The following is an 18,864-nucleotide window of genomic DNA, read 5'->3' on the forward strand; positions in this document are numbered from 1 at the left end:
CCCCCCATATTTATGTTAGTATGAATACTAACTTGTAGAAGTAACTATTGTACTGGACACACAGCCTTGCTGGTCTTGTTCACGAGCAGGCTGAGGTAGAAGAAAATACCTCTCGAATACCTCCACACATGCAATAAAAACACACAGCGGAGTCCATGGGAAGCTTGGCGCGTAAATAAATTATGAGCAAGTATGTTACGCGAGATAGACTGTTGGTTCGGAGCGTTCCCAAGAGGACTCTAGTAATGATGCTTTCTCATCTTCAGAGTTGTGTAGCATTCGCCAACTTCCATTACTCTATCGTCATCAGCATGATGGATGGAAATACGGCCCATCCTTATGCCAGGAGATCTGCGTTTTAGATTTCTCTGACTTTTTTCACGTTTTTCAAACTTATCGAGTGTTCTACACAGAAGCATCGGTTGCCAACCTTTTTTTGTTGAGGTGTAACCCCACAGCCCCATCAGAAGAGCTGTAGTACCCCTTCGTGACAACACCAGTCCGAACTAATTTTAAACTGACATTTAAAAAATATGTGTTGCTATAAAAATTTGTTAATTAAAATTATTGACTATATAAAAGTGGATAGTGTTACAATAAGGTTTCATGCAGTTGTAAACTATGATATTGTTGGTCAAGTTTGCCTCCTATTACATTCTGAAGTGTGAAAAGACGGACGTTTGAATTGTTTATGCATTACTTTTAGCTTATCATTTTAACCATCTATCCCTTAAATGTTTTTAGCAAACTACAGTATTTTAACCATTTATTGGTTGCTTTTAGCTAACTGTTTCAACCATTTATCCTTTAGGTAATTCTTTAGACTTCTCTGCTCACGTGCTAGTTTAGGTTTAATTATCCCACGGCAACTGCAGAAGTACCCCGTGAGAAATAAGTACTTCTGGTTGGGAATCACTGTAGCAGAGGAATATTATGGAAAAGAGATCTAGGCCAGATTTCTGACTGCAACTTAGGTTCGAAAAAGACTCTCAGATCAGTTTGAAACATTGAGAGATGTTCATCGAGCCGATCACAGCTAGGTCTAATTTGGAGAGGCAACAACATCAGCACTCTCAGGAGCTCCGGCGTGCAGCCTGCTATCACCACCCAATAACACACATCACATCAAAAAGACCCATCTGTTGAGAAGACCCAGGTAATATGCCTGACCGTGTTATCTCTGTCTCTCTAAATGAGAAGTGCTGGCTGTTCAGGGTCGAGGAGTGTGAGTGCCGGGGAGTGGGGCCTGCTGTGCTGGGGAGGAAATTCTCAGGGCGATCGATGCAGAGGATTAGGGCCGGCTTTGGGGCTCAGAAGCCTGGATCTGAGCAGTATTCTCAGTGGGGCCCCTGGGAGAGCTGAAGAGGAAAGCTGGAGGAGAGAGAAGACGAGGGCCAGGGGAGAGAGGAGAAAGAGGCTAACCTGGAACTGTCAAGAGGCTGACAGAGGGTTGGCCAGGCTGGGAATAGAGGAGCGGCTTTGGTCCCAGTTGACATCATGAATGGTGCTGAGACTCTGCCACCCACTCAGATAAACACACACTGGCCAGTCCGATTGGAAAAGCTGCAGAGCAAAGAGGAGACTTAATGTAACAAGAGAGAGAAAAAAGACTGATAAACACAGTTGGTTGTTTTTCCTCCTTACTCTCCATCTTGTAATTTTCTTGAGGCCAAATCGGTAGTTGTCTTCTAACTTGATGAGTGCAGCACACAACAAAAGGCTCCCTCCGTCTGTGTGTCTGCCTCTGATGCTCATGATTGGTCAGCCCGTTCGCCAGCTCGCCGCTCTCCCCCGGGTACAGATGGTTGGATCCACGATTCATTTTGCAATGAGGAAAAAAAAAAAAAAAAAAAAGGAGAGAGCGCAAGTGAGAGAAGAAACAGCCAAGACCACTGGGAAATTATACGGTGGAGCGGCTTGGTGGATCTGGAATTAAACGGCATAATTAATCAAGCAAAAAAACAAGCACGTTGCTCATACATTTATTATTTGCATTTTTTCCACTTCAGGAGATGTAATCAGCAGATATACGTCGGGGCACCTGGTCCATGTCGCAGGGACCCGGAGGCCGAGCGCCCGTTTCGACCACTGACCCTAAAAGCCAAACGTGGGATCGGCTCTGCTCAACGCTTTGTTGATTTTTCTCTCACTATCATCTCCACACAATGTCCTCTGTCTCCAAAGCAATCTCTACGACAAGCACAGCAAGTCCCACAGAATCATGTTGTTGTCTCCCTGTTCTTTAAATGAGGGTGTCTGTAAAATTGGGTTCACAACTCTGGGCTCTCTGCGGGACTTGTTCTACATTATGCAGTGTGTGCACTTGACCTGATGAAGAAAAACTAGCCAATTTAAAAATAAAAAATAGAGTGGAAATATGACAGCAATATGATCACAGAGCAGTAAGGGGCTGACAAAACCATGTAAACACCACACAAAATAACTTTAATATAAGTAAGTCACCATTACAAGCACGGCTACAAAGGTCAAATTAGGCTGCACGCCAGTTAGCTGAACTTGCTGAACCTCTGTACGATAGTGTATGTCCATCATATTGTTATAAGAAGGGTTTTTTCAGACTGATTTCAGAGACTACAAAATTTTGCATTTTCCTTAATGATGTACCTGGAAGTTGGGCACAGATCATTTGAAACTCTGTTCGCTGTCTCATGTCGCTTTGAAAACTCATTTACCAAAGTAGTGATTGTCAGGTCTGTTCTGTAGCTGACAAATGCTGCTGATTGACATGCAGCCTAATATGACATGAGAATTGTAGTTGAGTTTTTAATAAGATAGTTTAGTTACTTAAAATCCTTTATCATGTGGTGTTTTGTGGGATTCTGCCTGCTCTTGTGGTCATCTTTGCTATAACATCTTCAAAGTATCTTAACAAAAAGTTCTTAATCAACTGCATTTAGGAATCCCAAAGCTGTTACCCCAACTAAAGCTTTTTTCCCTCCCTTGTTGATTATCTTGTGACCCCTCCGAATGACTTTATGACGCATTAAGGGGCCCTGTGTTAGGTTTGGAAAAACTGACCTTAAGGAGAAAGGAGTTGACATGAATTTACATTTCCATGAAGTAGACACAGTATATATAACATTCATGCACACTGGCTATAGGCTACGACTTTCTAACTTTGTTGTATTAGTTATTTGTATACCTCACTGGATTGTTTGTTGTCTGTAACACTTAATTTACTCCCGGTGATCAATAAAGTTTGATCCTATGTAATCTTATCTTATAACAAGGATTGGTAAAAATGCTTTAAAACATGTCACACTTTATTTTTATGAAGTCATTAATAGTAATAATATCTATATTAGCAGTGATGGTAGTGCGATTAAGACAGTAATTGAATTGTGTAAGTTTTCTTTCCATAAATTCAAAAACAAATTGCCTAAGACATGATACATTTCTGTAATACTGAAGATGTCACCTAACCATTTGAAGATGAAAGATGATATCATATTCCAAGGAGGCGTGGCAAACCTTTTTATGCCTTTCCTCACTTTCACAACCTCCTCCTCCCTCCCTCCCTTAATTCCTGTCCTCGCTCCACCGTGTTGTTTCTTTTTTCTTTCCCTGTGCTCTCCCTTTTGTTGATTTTCTGCATTTGTCTTCCCATCCACCATTGTACTTTGCAATCAGGGATCAATTAAGGTATGGCTTTAGAGGTCAAGGTTAAACCAAGTGTTGACTTGGTTAGTGAATTAGGGTCAACTTGGTGTTAAAAAAAAACAAAAAATCCAGCTAGTCCATGAACATTTTTGTGGTTAAGTAGGAGACCAATTTTATGACCTTATGCTGAAAACTAGCTAACGCTTATGCCGTTTTCCTTACCTCCTGCGTTGCAGATATGGTTCCCATATAGACAGTTAAATAAGGTGGTTGCATGGTCAACTTCCGGTTTGATGCTTGCCCCACCCACCTACTTGATGTCACACCAATGAGGGCAGGGCATAACATTTTGAACATGCGGTTTCACGTGCAGGATCTGGAACATGTTAATAGAAATTAAGGAAAGTGTATGTAGCATACATCATAATAACCAGTTAATAGGTGATATATTACCTTTTCCTCATGTCATTACTTACTTTCAGTCTGTCATCAGCCTTTTGTGAAATATATGACGACAATTTACATTCTTAATAAAGAACAAATACAAATAAAATAATCTGTAAAACATAAAATAAAAGAGAGAACAGAATAAAATATAATAATAATTGTGTGGTTTATCAGCTAAAAAAGTGTTTTGTATTTTCACTCATATGGGGAGGAAATATTATAGGCAGGCCATGTTGCCCCATGTCCAGATCAGCCTTAATATACCCCGATAACAAGTTGTTATTGTAGGAATATTGATGTGTGTGTTTTTTCATAGCCTAGGCTACAGGGCAATGCTGAATTTGCACGTAGAATATATTTTGTATAGCCTACATTTATGCACGTAATTTTCCACAGTCATTATGCGCGATTATGATGCATAAATACATAGACATACGCCGAAGAGTTTGAAACGTATCACTTTCCAGCTGGTCAATACGGCTTGTTCCTGGAGCGCCGTCATCAATCGAGCCATCAATATGGAAATACCACTGTGACCCAGACATTAATCAATGGGCTCCTCCGGGAGGAGAGGGAGGGCAGGGGCACCTAAAATCATCAATGAGACGGATCGGCCCGCAGTCAGGCTCGGACAGTCCGTATTGATAAGAGCATTTCCACCTGTAGCGGCCAGCGCGGGGAGACAGGCCGCATCTGAATTCAATACCCGCCGCCGCAGCTGCGAGCTCCAAGCCCAGAAAGACACGGTTGAGCGGAGATACGTGCCTCGACTCATCATAAGACCAGTCTCTTTTTCTCCATATATGTCCCATTCCTCCTCCTTTCTGTCTACCTCAGAACTTTTTTTTTTTTTTTATGGTCATGCCTCGCACTAAAGAAGCACATCACGCCTCTAATACAGAGCTACAATGACTTCAAAATTAAGTTCTTTGTCTTTATTCCGCGGCTTACTTTGCCTCCTCCCTTCTCCTCCTCTCACATACAATCTCTGGAGTTTAGTCAAACCTATTATCTCCTCCACTTTCAAACTGTGAGAGGGGAAGTGGAGCTCCACATCAATGGGAAAAGTCTCGCATGCTCGTCTCATGCATTCATCTCACTGTGAGAGCGGGATTAAAGCGTCGTCTCACTGTTGACATCCAAACCTTGACCCAATCAATTAGGTCCATGCTCTGCGTTTGCCTCCTTTACCCGGATACAGCAGAGCAATGGTTGATGGGTAGTGTGGGACAAGTCAGCCTCCTAGTGGCGCGTTTGTGTATGCACAAGGACTCTTTCTGTTAAATAATTTAGATCAATTAGATCATTGCGATTTAGTGGCATAATGAAGCTCTAACAGCTACATTAACTCGTCTCGCTTTGCAATTTCCCCCTCACATTAGTGACTAATCCTGGCATTCCTGACAGCCCTGAGTGCTTTCATCCCCACGTTGGCCAGTTAAGCAATGTTGATGATCCCCATGTTTGACTTCCAATCAAATCCCACACCACTCTCATGACACTTCTTAAAGGTTAGAGTTCAAGGGTCGTGTGTCCTGTGTGCACACGGGCCTGCCCTTTTCATTCCCAATCAGCCGCTCTCTTTTTTTTCTTCTTCTTCTTCCTGCGCCAGAATGGAGAGATGCACCACAAAGGTCATGGACATGGATTTCCTTTGGTTTGACTCAATGAAAAGGTCAGATGAGGGCACAGTGAAATGGCAGTGAGGCCTTCGCATCGCCCTCACAGGGACCCGAGTCCTCACATCACCCTGGAATTGGCACAGGCGGAGCCCTTCTAGGGCCGCTCTCACAAAAACCAGGAGGGTCCCATGGGCCGCCGTGACCTCGTCCGGTCCCCCATGTGGTTTTTGCGGCCCTACAACGGCGTGCTAAGAAAACAGAGCAACAAACTGTGGTACAAAGATTATCGCATGCTGTGTGAAACTAAACTTTTTAGAACATTCAGAAATGAATGTACACATCTTCCACTGTAAATACTTCTCTTTCTGTTTAATATACTTCAATAACAGTGTTACACAAACTGATAGATTAAGACAACAGACAAAATATTATAGAAACCCCTCTATACCCTTCTGGAGTGTATCAGTAAATGTGTGTGAGACGGGCCTGGCTTTGTAATGATAGATCCGAGTTGCTGTGTTTTACTCCTCCACCCAAAAACTCCATCTAGGGGGGCTGTATCTCCGTTGGTATCATAAGGTGTGTAAGGATCCCAGTTTCCTCCCGTCCACATGTACACAGCCCCAGACTGCTTCCACTGTAGCCAAAAAAACATCTGCAAAATAAATGTCGTTTATCTTAATAGGTGACGTAGCAAGGAGATTAGGTGAATATACGATGAAAGCCCCGCCTGTGGCAGCTACACGTTTGCTGATGCCCATGCAGGGACAGGTTTCTGTTACTTTGTCATGGTTGGTTTACAAATTGGCTAACAAAATGGGTTTGTGAAATCAAAATCCATTGAATAACATGTGTGTACTTTATTTTAACACTAACATCTTTACAGCTTAAACTGCTTCGTGTAATTCTACTTTCCAGCCACTTTCCACACCAAATCTCTCACTATTCAACTTTTTCAGTCATTACATTGTGAAATACGGAAATGTTGCAAGATGAATAATAGTGTGTGAAGTGTGTGTGTGAAGAATAAACACACTTATGTGACACATTTTATTTTAATTTCATCCGAATGCCCTCTCTTCGTTAAATTAACGGATTGTTTTACCTGCTCTGACTGCACACTAAGTTTCACAGCTTTCACTGTGTTGTTGAAAAGCAATTTACAAGTTATTTCTTGATATTGTAAACTGTAACTCAAGGTCCACTTATGAGCTTTAACCAGACCTAGTCAATGTTCATTTAAATACAAAAGTTGATTAAGAATTAATTTCACTAACTGCAGAAATGTCTCGGGACTCAAACTTGATCAGGATTACATCATCTTCCTTCCTACCTGATCCCTGTGTCACTGACTACTCGTGTGTAACAAAGAGACAGAAAGCTGAAGTTTTACAAGATTTGATTTATTAACTATGATACAGATCACATAAGGCCTTGCTGTATACACCATTCCCATTGAGACAAATTACCATACTCAGCAAATAATGACAGTTTTTTTTTGTTTGATGCAATCTTTTCACTTTACAGTACTTCATTTTTTTTTTTCTTCCCCCCATTATTTCTTAATATTTTTTGTATCATCTCTTAAATAGTGAGAGTGGTGGAGCCCTCTTCCCTGGTTGGGAAGAAATCATGCACTATACTGGGCTGGTCTCTCAATTGATCACAGAGAAATTGTTAAAAAAAAAAATGCTTTGTTTTTAATTATTAAAATAAAACATAAAAAGAAACTCTTTTTTTTTTCTATCACCACTGACTAAAGGGCAAAGTGTTAGACCTAACATACTAATAAACAACCATTTGAATATAGTTTTGCTTGTTTCTCATTTTAACTTAACAGACATCTGTCACCATTGTTGCAACAAAAAAAAGATGAAAAGGAAAACAATGCAGCCGCATATCGCTGAACCAAAGTCACATTTTTAATTCAATTGTTCTTCTAAACTGTCACTTTGCTTCCCATCTCTCCCTCAACCCTTTTTTTTTTCCACAGTCTTTGGCTGCCTCACAGTCAGTTCAGTATTAACACATTGATATACACAGGGAACGCCACTGGCCGGTGTTCACACACAAGTACCAGTGATCACCCCTCCTTCCTCCCTCCATCTTCCAAATAATGATCCCATTCACCCGTTCGCTGTCTGTCTTCCCTCCCTCTCCCCCATCTCTCTCACACTTTCTCTGAGGATCAGTGTGTGTAATCTGGACGAGCTAACAGGGTTACACAGCGGGGTAATGACCGCAAGGAGAACTGCATTCCTCTCCTTCACGTTTATTTGGATCACGCTGGTGTCTGGCCATCTGCCAAGCACAGCATGCTAGCATGTTAGCTCAAACCCACCCACCCACCCACCCACCCACACACCCACACACTCTTAATTCCTATATTCTCTAATCTCACACACACACATACACACACACGGTAAATAGGTAGTGTAGACTTATAAAAACTCAGTGAGAGTTCAGTGATTGGTTAAAAGGTTTTTTTTCTTCCTTTTGGGCAGAGAGGGCAATCTGGAGAGACATGCAGAGATGCATTCAGTGTCAAACCGAATAAGAGACCTTGGTGGGCATCTGCTTAACATTAACACGCATAATTTCACATGCACACAAACTTATTCGAGCTTACAGAAACACATATGCGTGTGCACGCACGGACACACTTTAAAAGCTCCTTCAATCAGGGCTCAGCGATTCTCCTCGAGCCCCATCTCGCTGGTTTCTACGGTAACAGCAGGCTGGGCCGAGGAATTCTGTGATGCTCCGTTCCAGTCATGCAGACGGATGAATGGACTGTCTGTTTGGTCTGCTGTCTCTCCCTGACCCAACTGTCTCTCTTAGACTAGGAATGACTAGGGGATGTGGTGGCATAACAGTGACAGCGGGGGGATACTGCTGTAGTGGTTACACTCTTGCAAATTCTATACTGAGTCCACAGAGAGCCTGTTTGAGTCTTTTTTTTCCAAAGGCATAAAGCTGTGTCCTGAGAGGACAGTGCCGAGGCCTGGAGCAGTGGTTACTAATTATTCCCAAACAATAAAAGCTGTCCTGCCCACCTGTCAAAGCTTGAGCCTCGCTTCCAGCTCTTACTACGCTACATTGTGCCTCAATCTCCTAAATCTTCATTTCCTTCCACTCAAATATGGCGTCTGGAAAGTGGCATGCACTCCTTTACAAAGGGCAGAGTGCTTTGGTGAAGTGGAAACTAAAGACTAAAGACAGAGAGGCAATTTTATTTACTGCATGTCTAATCAACTGCAATGTAACCACATATGGCAACAGAGACTCAATCTACGGTATATATTGTCAATTGATTTGTGCCAGATTTAAAACTGCTGTTCTTTTATTTACACTCTTACACTCCATGAGCTCTAAAGTTAATTATACCTGACATACAGTGATAATAAATTTTAACAATTGCACCTAGAAGAGAATCTGATGCTACAATAACCACAGTAGGAAAATGGTGCTACGCCCATGCAGTAGTGGAAATGAGGTTATGGCTACAATACCCATTTCTTCCTCTAGATGTCAGTGGTGTGCTCCCAGAGAGAGAGAGAGCAGGGTGAACTGACAATAAAGTGAACGGTGGCTGTCATGTCATGGTAGCTCCAATTTAAAATGTGCCTTCAAAGTGCTCAGAAAAGTGCTTTTTGAACAAGGTCCTTACTGTGGAAACTGCAGCCCCGACTTGCTCGTAAAACCACCACAGCGTGAGAGAAGCAACATGACAGGTGAAGGTCCAAGACTGGAATTATTCCCACTTTCTGCCTAATACAGGGAAATTCAGGTAAAGCAAAAAAGACATGGATACATGCGCACACAGACAGATAGGCAGTCACACAGACACTTACACACACAAGACCACTCAGTGAGTGATAGGCCCCGTGGTTTTTTTTCTTTGTTTCCCAAGATTTTGTTAATTGGACAGAATAACAAAAAAAAGAAAGTGTTGGGACAGTGGGAATGTGAATGTAGAATCAAGACCAATTAATATATCCACTTTTTAAGCTGTTTTCTTCATGTGTTTACAAAGACAGGGCATGAGGTTAAAGTTCAAACAGAGAGAGCGAGAGAGAGACAGAGAGAGAAAACAGGAGACTGGGAGGAGCTTTCCCAGAATGCAAAGGGTGTGAAAGTTGCCATAATCCTTTGCTCCATTTTTGTGCCTAGCAGATCCGGTCGGTTGAGTTTTTTTTTTTTTTTTCTGTGTTTGGCATACTGCCTTAACTGAAACTGAATTTGTCTGCTGCGTGGGTGTGGGGTTGTGGTGGAGTACAGAACATCACGTCGGGTGAGTATGAACACGTTTTCTTGCTTAAGACCTCTGTACAATGGCGAAATAAACAAACATGTGTTCAGGACTCGCTCTGTTCTCCACTTTGCCCCCCCCCCCCTCCCAGTAGTACAGTAGCTGGGTCGGATTGCAAAAACGTGCAGCGTCCACTAAAATTCCCGCACAGTCAGAGCTAAGGGATTGAGGAGAATGGTTGTCGGAGGCACACTGTCCACTGGCGGGGTGTGTGTGTGTGTGTGCGTGTGCGTGTGCGTGCGTGCGTGTGTGTGTGTGGGGTGAAGCAATCTTCACAACAGAGTTCACATTCCCCTTTCAACATTACTTCTGAGTCCCTTTAACAGTTACTGGCTACATCTCACTCATTAGTGTGCTTGTGTGTAGGTTCTCTATAAGGCAAGGAGGGCAGGTCTAGATGAAGAGACACTGAGAGACAAAGGGATAAAGTGGCGAGGAGGGAAAAGGTCATACTGTCAGTTCAGAGGCTCTTCAGCGTTCCCCTTTTCTGCTTTGTGTGTGTCCATGTTTCTAAAAGCAAACAGAGGCTCAAACACCCCTTCTTCTCCCAAACATGTAGGTTTCTCCCTGTACATACTGCATCTCACTCTACTGTATCCCTCCCAACTTCTCTTCATACATCCTGTTCTCGTTTCAATTTTTCTTTTTTAAATTCCTTCCCAAACTTCAAAATCTCTTATTCTCTGAATCTCGATGTTCGTCTTCTTCTGGGTTTTTCTCTCTCCCCTCTTTCCCTTGATCCCTGGTTCACAGCGTGTGTTGTTCCGTAGGAGGGTGATGGGGGTGCAGGGAGGGCGGCAGCAGGGCTGGGATCGTCGACTGGGGAGTGGCGAGTGGGGAGTGGGGTGGGGACTGATGTTGATGGTGGTGATGGTGGTGGTGGTGGTGGTGGATAGGAGGGCCGTAGTGAGGAATGACAGGAGGGGTGGCCGGGAGGACGTAGGGAGTCGGGGACGGAGTCGGCGAAGATGAGTAGCCTCCAGCCATGCAGGAGTAGGCCGAGGTTCCTCCCCCTCCGGAGAGCGTCGAGGTGGGGGAGCCGGGGAGGCCGTCAGCCAGCGGCTGATTGTAGAAGAAGTAGGCGCACTGGTGGATGAAGCTCTCGATGATTGTCTGGTAGGTACGGGTGGCGGTCAGGGCGTCCATGGTGGTGAAGTCTGGTCTCATCAGCGTGGGCCAGAAACAGATGGACAGATTCTCACTGGTCATGAGGTTCAACTTGTTGTTCTGGCTCACCCTAAGCAACACAAAGAAACCAAAAAAGGAAATGAACTGGCCACAAATCAACACCTCATTTCGACCTGACATTTTCATAAAAAGGGATGCTTCAAATGATCTGGTGCTGATCAAAACCTTATGGTGTCCTCTCAAATTTCCTTATCACATATCTTAAAATCTTAAAAAAAGAATATCAAAACCGCAGGGGTCTCTTTTTTTCTAAAAGTGTGTGATAAAAGAATCGACTCATGTGTATACTGTAGGCTGATATCAAGCAGAGAAGAGCAGAAAAAAAACTCCCATTGAACATGCTCGCAATGTCTTAGTTTAGTGTGTTGGCGTGCTAACATTTGCTAATTAGTACTTTTTTTAATTGTTATTATTTAATCTAGGAGAAAGCCATAGACATAGAGAATCTCTTTTTCAAGAGTGACCTGGCAAAGACAGGCCACAGCATGTAAAAAACTCAGTTACTGACAAGAAACACAAGTGGACAAAGTTAATAGAACTAAAATAAAGTAAAGCATTTCACATCACTTCCATTTAAAATACCCATTTTTGTTAAAATATTACATATTACATTCTGCAGTGTATTTCATGCTGAGGCAGGCAAAGTACACAAAAATGGACAGAAAGCAAAATGATGTCCAGAGAAGTACAGCTGAGGCTGATGGGAATGCCATTATTATTAAGTATTAAGTCATAAACCAAAATATGGAATTCATTGAAAGTTTGCATGACTTTTAGATGAAGCAACCCATCATTAAAAGTTTTGGCCGTAGCGTAGACAAGTTTAGAGCAGTTCAATCAAAGAGGGAGTCACCCTTCCTAGAAAGATTAATTTGAAGAAAGTACTTTTTTTTTGATGAAATAGAAACAAAAACTGTAGAATCATAAGCATCATTTTGTGTAACATGCATTTTCTCACCCCCTCTTATTCCTTTAATCATCTTGTGACTCCTCAGATTTAGAGACCTGTCAGGGGTCCTGACTCACAGGTTGGGAACCACTGATCTATGCTATAGTTTGACTTTAAACCAGAAAGTATTCCTGACATTTTTTTGAGGACCAGTAGTAATCCCCATGCCAACAGAGGTTAAATAAGCACTGCATTAACACAGCTCATGACTCAACCTGAGTAAAGCAACCTCTGTTCTGTGTGTGGGATGTTTTCGGTGATGTCACTGCTAGGTCACTTGACTGGGTGACCGGCGGGGTCATCAGAGTCTGACTTTGTGTCACTCACTCACTTACTTGTTCAAGTGGCTGATGACATATTTGAAGACCTCGTAATTCTCCTTGGGGAAGCGGCGCAGAATGTCCTTCATCGTCTGGAAGCGCTGCTCCCTATCGTTGATCTCTGAAGGGTGGCAGAGAGAGGTGAGAGAGGTGGGAGGAAAGTGTTGGAAATTGTTTTTTGTAAGGGTATCTGTGGAAAAGGTGTCAGAGGCGTGAGAGTTAACATAATGAGAGATGGGGGGGGGGGTTGGGTGGTGTCGAGACGTTTGAAGAGCAATAGTGAAAGCAATTGGATTCAGCTCCCAAAAACCTGTGCGGCACAGTGATTTCCATACAACAGTACTAGTCACACATCCCAATCACTCACACGCACATGCGCACACACGACACACACACCACACCACACACACACACACACGCACGCACGCACGCACGCACGCACGCACGCGCGATTCAAAAGGACTCCAAACTAAATTTCTCAAAGAAATAAATAAATCACCAGACAAAGACCACACACATTCCAGAGGAGAAAAATACACCCATCACAATGTCCTACAGATTACAGCAACTGACACACAAACACACACATAGCACTGGGTGTGTTAAGCCTGATGGCAGCGAGGAGTGAGTCAGAAAAGCTGACGTCACCAGTTAACACAGTCCATCCTGTGTGCTTGCTTGCGAGTGAGGCCGAGAGCAGCAGTGGGAACAGCAGATGTTCTCGTCCACATCACAAACATGATTTACAATCAGAGAATTGGAGTTTGTATTCCCACGATGAGGTCAGCGTGGATCAAAAACACATTTGAGGCGTCATGACTTAACACAGCCTTAGTTCCTCCTGCCGTACATTCATCATCGGTAATCAAAACATAACTTCCTACAGCTTATTTAAAGTAACGTCACCATGACAATATGCACTTAAATCCACACGCCCAGCTTTTTCTGTATGCCACATTTCCTCCACCTCTAAGTGTGACTTAGACTTCTGACTTCTGAACATGCCAAGCACAATTTGCTATTTTCCACCAATTGAAGGCTTTCTTGTCACTAAACTTCTGTTTTCACTCTCTCTTCTATTCCTCTATTGTGGCACAGACTGCAGGAGCTTTATCAGGTCTCTGTCACGGCTGAAGAGTCTCGCCGGGGCCGACACACACACAGTCACACACAGTCACACACACACAGTCACACACACACAGTCACACACAGTCACACACAGTCACACACAGTCACACAGTCACACAGTCACACAGTCACACAGTCACACAGTCACACACACACACACACACACACACACACACACACACACACACACACACACACACACACACACACACACACACACACACACACACACACACACACACACACAGCTTGGTGAGTGACAGCAGCCTTCCAGCCCAAGGGTAAATCTTTCTGGCACGATGCAAGACTAAGCTATGCCTTAAATCTCCATTTCGACAGATTACAGGACACAAAGAGAAGAAGAGAGGCTGTGGAGAGAACAGGAGCATCCTCATTTATCTAACATATGACTGTTTTCTCATGACTTCATCCAGACCCCATTTTCCATAGTGCTTTTGCATCCCTCCATCATGTGCAATCATCCTTCTTCCCGAAGCATTAAATAATCTATCCTTCATCCCTTTTTCTCCCCCCCCTCCTTTCCACATTCCGACCCTCCCCTGAGTGGCAAATCCAATTCTCCCCATGAATGAATTTGGATTGCAAGAGTTGTGCTTGTTAGGTTAAAGAAAATTTACAAAGACGGGGAAATGGATTTCAAGGCAAAATCCATTACTTCCCGGGGTTATGTGCAGAACGCTCGCCCACCTCCATATGCCCCATGCCCCCTCTCACCAGAGCCCCAGGACTTACTGAAGGCCTCCACCAGATCTCCCTGCATGCTGTAGGGCACCAGAGGCTCAGGTAGCTCAGAGAAGAAGGCCTTCATGGCTCCAGCTACTGTATTCATGGTGAAGTCTTTCTCTACTAGGTCCAGGTTGTGGTCTGGAAAAATAATTGAAATGGAAAGATTTGAAGTACAAAACACACATATCAGTTATACTGTATACAGTATATCACAATCTTACATGCATACATTAAATAAGAGAGGTGGCTGCTTTGGAAATGATGACCTTAGCACAGACTGGGCTATAATGATATATAATGTGAATCTACTGTGTATATACACACACACACACACATACATACATACATACATACATACATACATATATACACACATATATATATATATATATACACATATATATATACATACAATACATATATATAATAATATATATAGTAGAAATAGATATATATCCATATATATATACATACTATATAGATACTAGTACATACACATCATATAGAATATACATATATATATTAGAACATATATAATATTAACTATATATAAAATACACAATATAATATTATACATCATATCTATATATACATACACATATATGATAGATGTATACATACATACACACATATATATATACACATCTATTACCTCCACTAAAATTGAACACATATACATATATACAGATATATAAATATATATATATCGTATATATATATATATATATATATACACACACACACACACACACACACACACCACACTATTTATACACACACACACATATATAACACACACACACACACACACACACAACGATAATAATATATAATATATAATATTAATATATGTGTGTGTTGGTGTGTGTGTGTTGTGTGTGTGTGTGTGTGTGTGTGCTATATATATATGATATATTATATATATATATATATATATATATGTAAATGCCATACAGTTTAGTTTAAATCAGGGGGGCACCTTATATTACAGCTCTATTTTGGAAATTAACTTAAGAGTAGCTGTCTGGAACAATGCCATCACAATTGTACCAACATAAACAAAGGTTAACAAAAAGTTAAGAAATGTCTCAAAATCAATGCCTTACTTTTCATTTCATATGTTCTGGGCTTTATTGTGTTGTAAAGTATATCTGAGTACAACGATAAGCAGCACAAAGAAACTATTTTTTATGCTCAGTCTGTCATATAACTGAACTAAAACTGCACGTATTCCACCAGAAAGCGTGGTGGCTGGTTTGACAAATGAATGATCAGGAGTGTTTTATGGAAATAATAGACTTTTATGAGTTTTGCATCAATGTAATTTAGTTGGTATTATATTTTCTGAATGAAAAAATGACAGTCTGGTTATTGATTTTCCAGAAAATGTACTAAATCAAAATCAGACATTACAGTGTGTAATTACACTATTCATCCATATTGCCCACTTATAATTCCCGGTTTGTGGTTGTTCTGGATTGTGCGCAGACATTGTAGACAACAGTTCTGTTCAAATCATCATTTAATCAATATGAATAAATAACAAAATAGCATCTTTAGTGATGCCATAGGAGGCTTTTGATAAAAGTAAAATGAACTGCAGACAATTATAAAGTAGATTTGAGCAGAGAGGGACAGCCAGACACAACTCCACTGGAGCACTAGAGTACGTGTGAGCAAGAGACTTAATTTAAAAAAAGCCTTTTTCTGATAACCTTTTACTTTAGAAAAGGTAAAACGTGTAGAAAGAAGAGAGGCAAGAAAAAAGTAATACAAATTTGGTTGGTAAGTTTCCTGAAAAGTCTTGAGGAGAGCTCCCATTTTGAGAGTTTGCCATGAGTTATCTGAACCGTCAGGGGGCTGATGAAGGGCCATCTTCAGTATGGCTATGAGACACCTACGCTGTGGTTTTTAGAGATGATCCAATACTATTTTTGCTTCCCGATAACGATTCTGATACCTGAACTTGCGTATTGGCTGATACAGAGTACTGATCCGATACCAGCGTGTCATATATCTTAACAAGTGTGTACTACTATCCCTGTATGGATGGAATAGGATTTCTATCTTTGTTGCCGTTCTGGCTCAGGTTAAACTCTTTGTGAAACATGAACAAAAAGAACATAATAAACTACTTTAACGTAGATTGTCTTTAGGGCTTTATTACGTGGTATCAGATTGGTGCATAAACTCCAGTAATTCCCAATGCCAGCATTTTAGGCAGTATCCGAGGGGATACCAATACTGGTATTGGTTTTGGAACATCTCTGGTAGTTTTACTTGTAAATGTCTGGTCCCATTGGCCGGAGGCTCAGAATGATTCAACGTGGGGCTTCAACTCTGATTACCCGAGTTGGATATAACCTTAACCAGACGTGGACGCACGCGTACACACAGGCTTGCTCTGCTATCTATCTTGGCAGCGACATGCTTCATTAACCAAACCAATCTGGAGGTAATTAACGGCCCACAGCAGATAGACACACGTATGGAGACACACATTGAGAGCACTTGTACACGCACACGTGTGGACATGCACATGCACGCAGGAGCAGGATCAAGATCGAGGAGGCAGCTCTAAAGTCTAAAAGGGAGCGAAGGCCAATTCCTTCAGTAGAATTAATGCTCCCTGGTTAATTAAGGGGATCCGGGCTTGTTATAGATAGAAGCAGACACACACACACACATTTTGTGGCCTTTTCTTTACACCCTTGTAAGTGTACAGCTGAAGCAAGCGGGCATATCTACACTTGTAGGTGTATGTACTTTAAGCAGAAAATAACATACCTTGATCAAATTGCCGCTGCATGCTCTCCATCTCTGCCTTGTTCCCGCTGACCCTGTAGATGCCCTCTGTGTTTAACCCTAGTGGGTGGAGAGAGAGAGAGCGAGAGAGCGAGAGAGAGAGAGAGAGAGAGAGAGGAATGTTATTAGCTCAGTGTTCTTTTCAAGTGTTTAATTTGCAAGCATTAAGTATTTGTAGTCGCTAGTCAATTACCACCATGAACTCTCTGATCTATCACTACACGGCGTATAGATGCACAATGAAGTCCTGAAAAAGTAGAGCTACTGCAGGCTGCTCTAATGGCCTCTCCCTACAGTATGTCCCCTTCCATCTAAACACACTATTAGCACTATTTATTAAACCTATAAAGCACTCCTGCAGGCCTGCTAAGAGCCCGCTGGTGCGCTGTGACAAGCTGAGGCTATCTTAGTAGCTACACACTTTATAATGACTTGAGGAACTGCAGATGTCATTCGTTGGAGGATAATTACTCAGTGTGTGCAGTCTTTCTTTGTAAACAGTCAAATTGCGTTCCTTATTTACTAAAAGGGTCCCACTGAGGTTTTGTGGCAGAAAATGGAGCTAAAAGTAGAAAGGCTTAAATTTGCATTTGCTTGTGATATTTACTATGACAAGCTTACTATTACAATGTCCTATTATTAATTTGCTTGTTGATATTTATCACCCGGAAAAATAAGGTGTAAAACCGTGGCACTGCTTTATTAAGCACACGCATAAAAAGGGCCTTCTGCCACAGAGAGTTATAGACAACTTTGGTCTGTCTAATGGTTCAGAGAACATAAACACTTAAGCAATAAAGAAAACTGCAGCAAATTAAAAAATGCATATAAAAAGGTGACATTAGAAGAGCTCTCCATTCATCGCTTTATTCTGGAAAAATACACATGGATTTCCCATGCTTAATTTAAGAGGATTTGAGGCCATTTCATAGAGCAGATGAGAAGGGAAAGACCACAAACTGAGACCTGATGTCTTGTTTTTATTTTATTTCTTATTGTGGGTGCATGCGACACATTGTACTGTTCTTGTCTTATATCTGCACACTGGGACTGTGCTATTCCATTTGCTGTGTGGGCCTGCCTTGATCCCTTCTGGCTTCCTGGACTTCATTTCTGACTCTCTTTATAAGTGGACATTTTGGGGCATCTCGTCCAATAATTAGACTTGTACATTTACACATTTGTCTGTTTTTGTTGTTCATGTTGTTTTCGATAGTTTCTTGTCTGATTTTGCCTTTTGTATATGCTTTGTCTTTATATTGTTATACTAAAACATTTGCATGAATACAATTTACAACAACAACAACAAATATACAGTGCGTGTGTATCTCTACTGTATACATACAGTTTGTATATTTTACAGGATTTTTGATGGCTTACAGCAGGTGCAGTTAAATATATTATGACTGAAGCAGCAAATTAAATACTTATTAAGGAGAACTTTTATTATCCATTTACATCAATACTCCATTCCATTATAATCTAAAAATCTAATATAGTTGACAGTTTTAACAAACAACAAAACTCTCCCACATTGATTTGTCATAACTCAGGGAGACCTTTTTAATTCAATCACTGATTATTTGTGTTGAGCTGACAACCAATGACTAACTAAGGTAATATTTCCTCCCATGCTGTATACATTTTCATGTTAAAAGGGGTGGGGAAGCACAATGGCAGTACAAAAGTCAAAATATTCAGCAGTAGAAAACACTCGTACAAAAC

At 41.6% G+C, this 18,864-nt stretch overlaps 2 protein-coding genes across 4 annotated transcripts in view; both read right to left on the minus strand.

The window, feature by feature from the left end:
* The window catches only part of npas1 (neuronal PAS domain protein 1), a 59,998-nt gene extending 58,439 nt beyond the window's left edge, over positions 1-1,559 (minus strand). Inside the window, 1 exon segment of the mRNA XM_032508424.1 lies at positions 1,423-1,559. The gene's annotated coding sequence lies outside the window, so the exon portion shown is untranslated.
* A 5,518-nt stretch (positions 1,560-7,077) lies between these two features.
* Positions 7,078-18,864, minus strand: part of arhgap35a (Rho GTPase activating protein 35a) — a 63,591-nt gene continuing 51,804 nt past the window's right edge. For all 3 annotated transcript variants that reach the window (XM_032508417.1, XM_032508423.1, XM_032508422.1), the window contains 4 exons: positions 17,122-17,199; positions 14,341-14,472; positions 12,475-12,580; positions 7,078-11,239 (listed from right to left, as the gene is read on the minus strand). In XM_032508417.1, the coding sequence (XP_032364308.1) occupies positions 10,750-11,239; positions 12,475-12,580; positions 14,341-14,472; positions 17,122-17,199 (806 nt within the window). In that variant the 3' untranslated portion in view covers positions 7,078-10,749. The remainder of the gene's footprint in view (positions 11,240-12,474; positions 12,581-14,340; positions 14,473-17,121; positions 17,200-18,864) is intronic.

Source organism: Etheostoma spectabile, chromosome 3 (assembly GCF_008692095.1).
Source record: "Etheostoma spectabile isolate EspeVRDwgs_2016 chromosome 3, UIUC_Espe_1.0, whole genome shotgun sequence".
Lineage (NCBI taxonomy): Eukaryota > Metazoa > Chordata > Actinopteri > Perciformes > Percidae > Etheostoma > Etheostoma spectabile.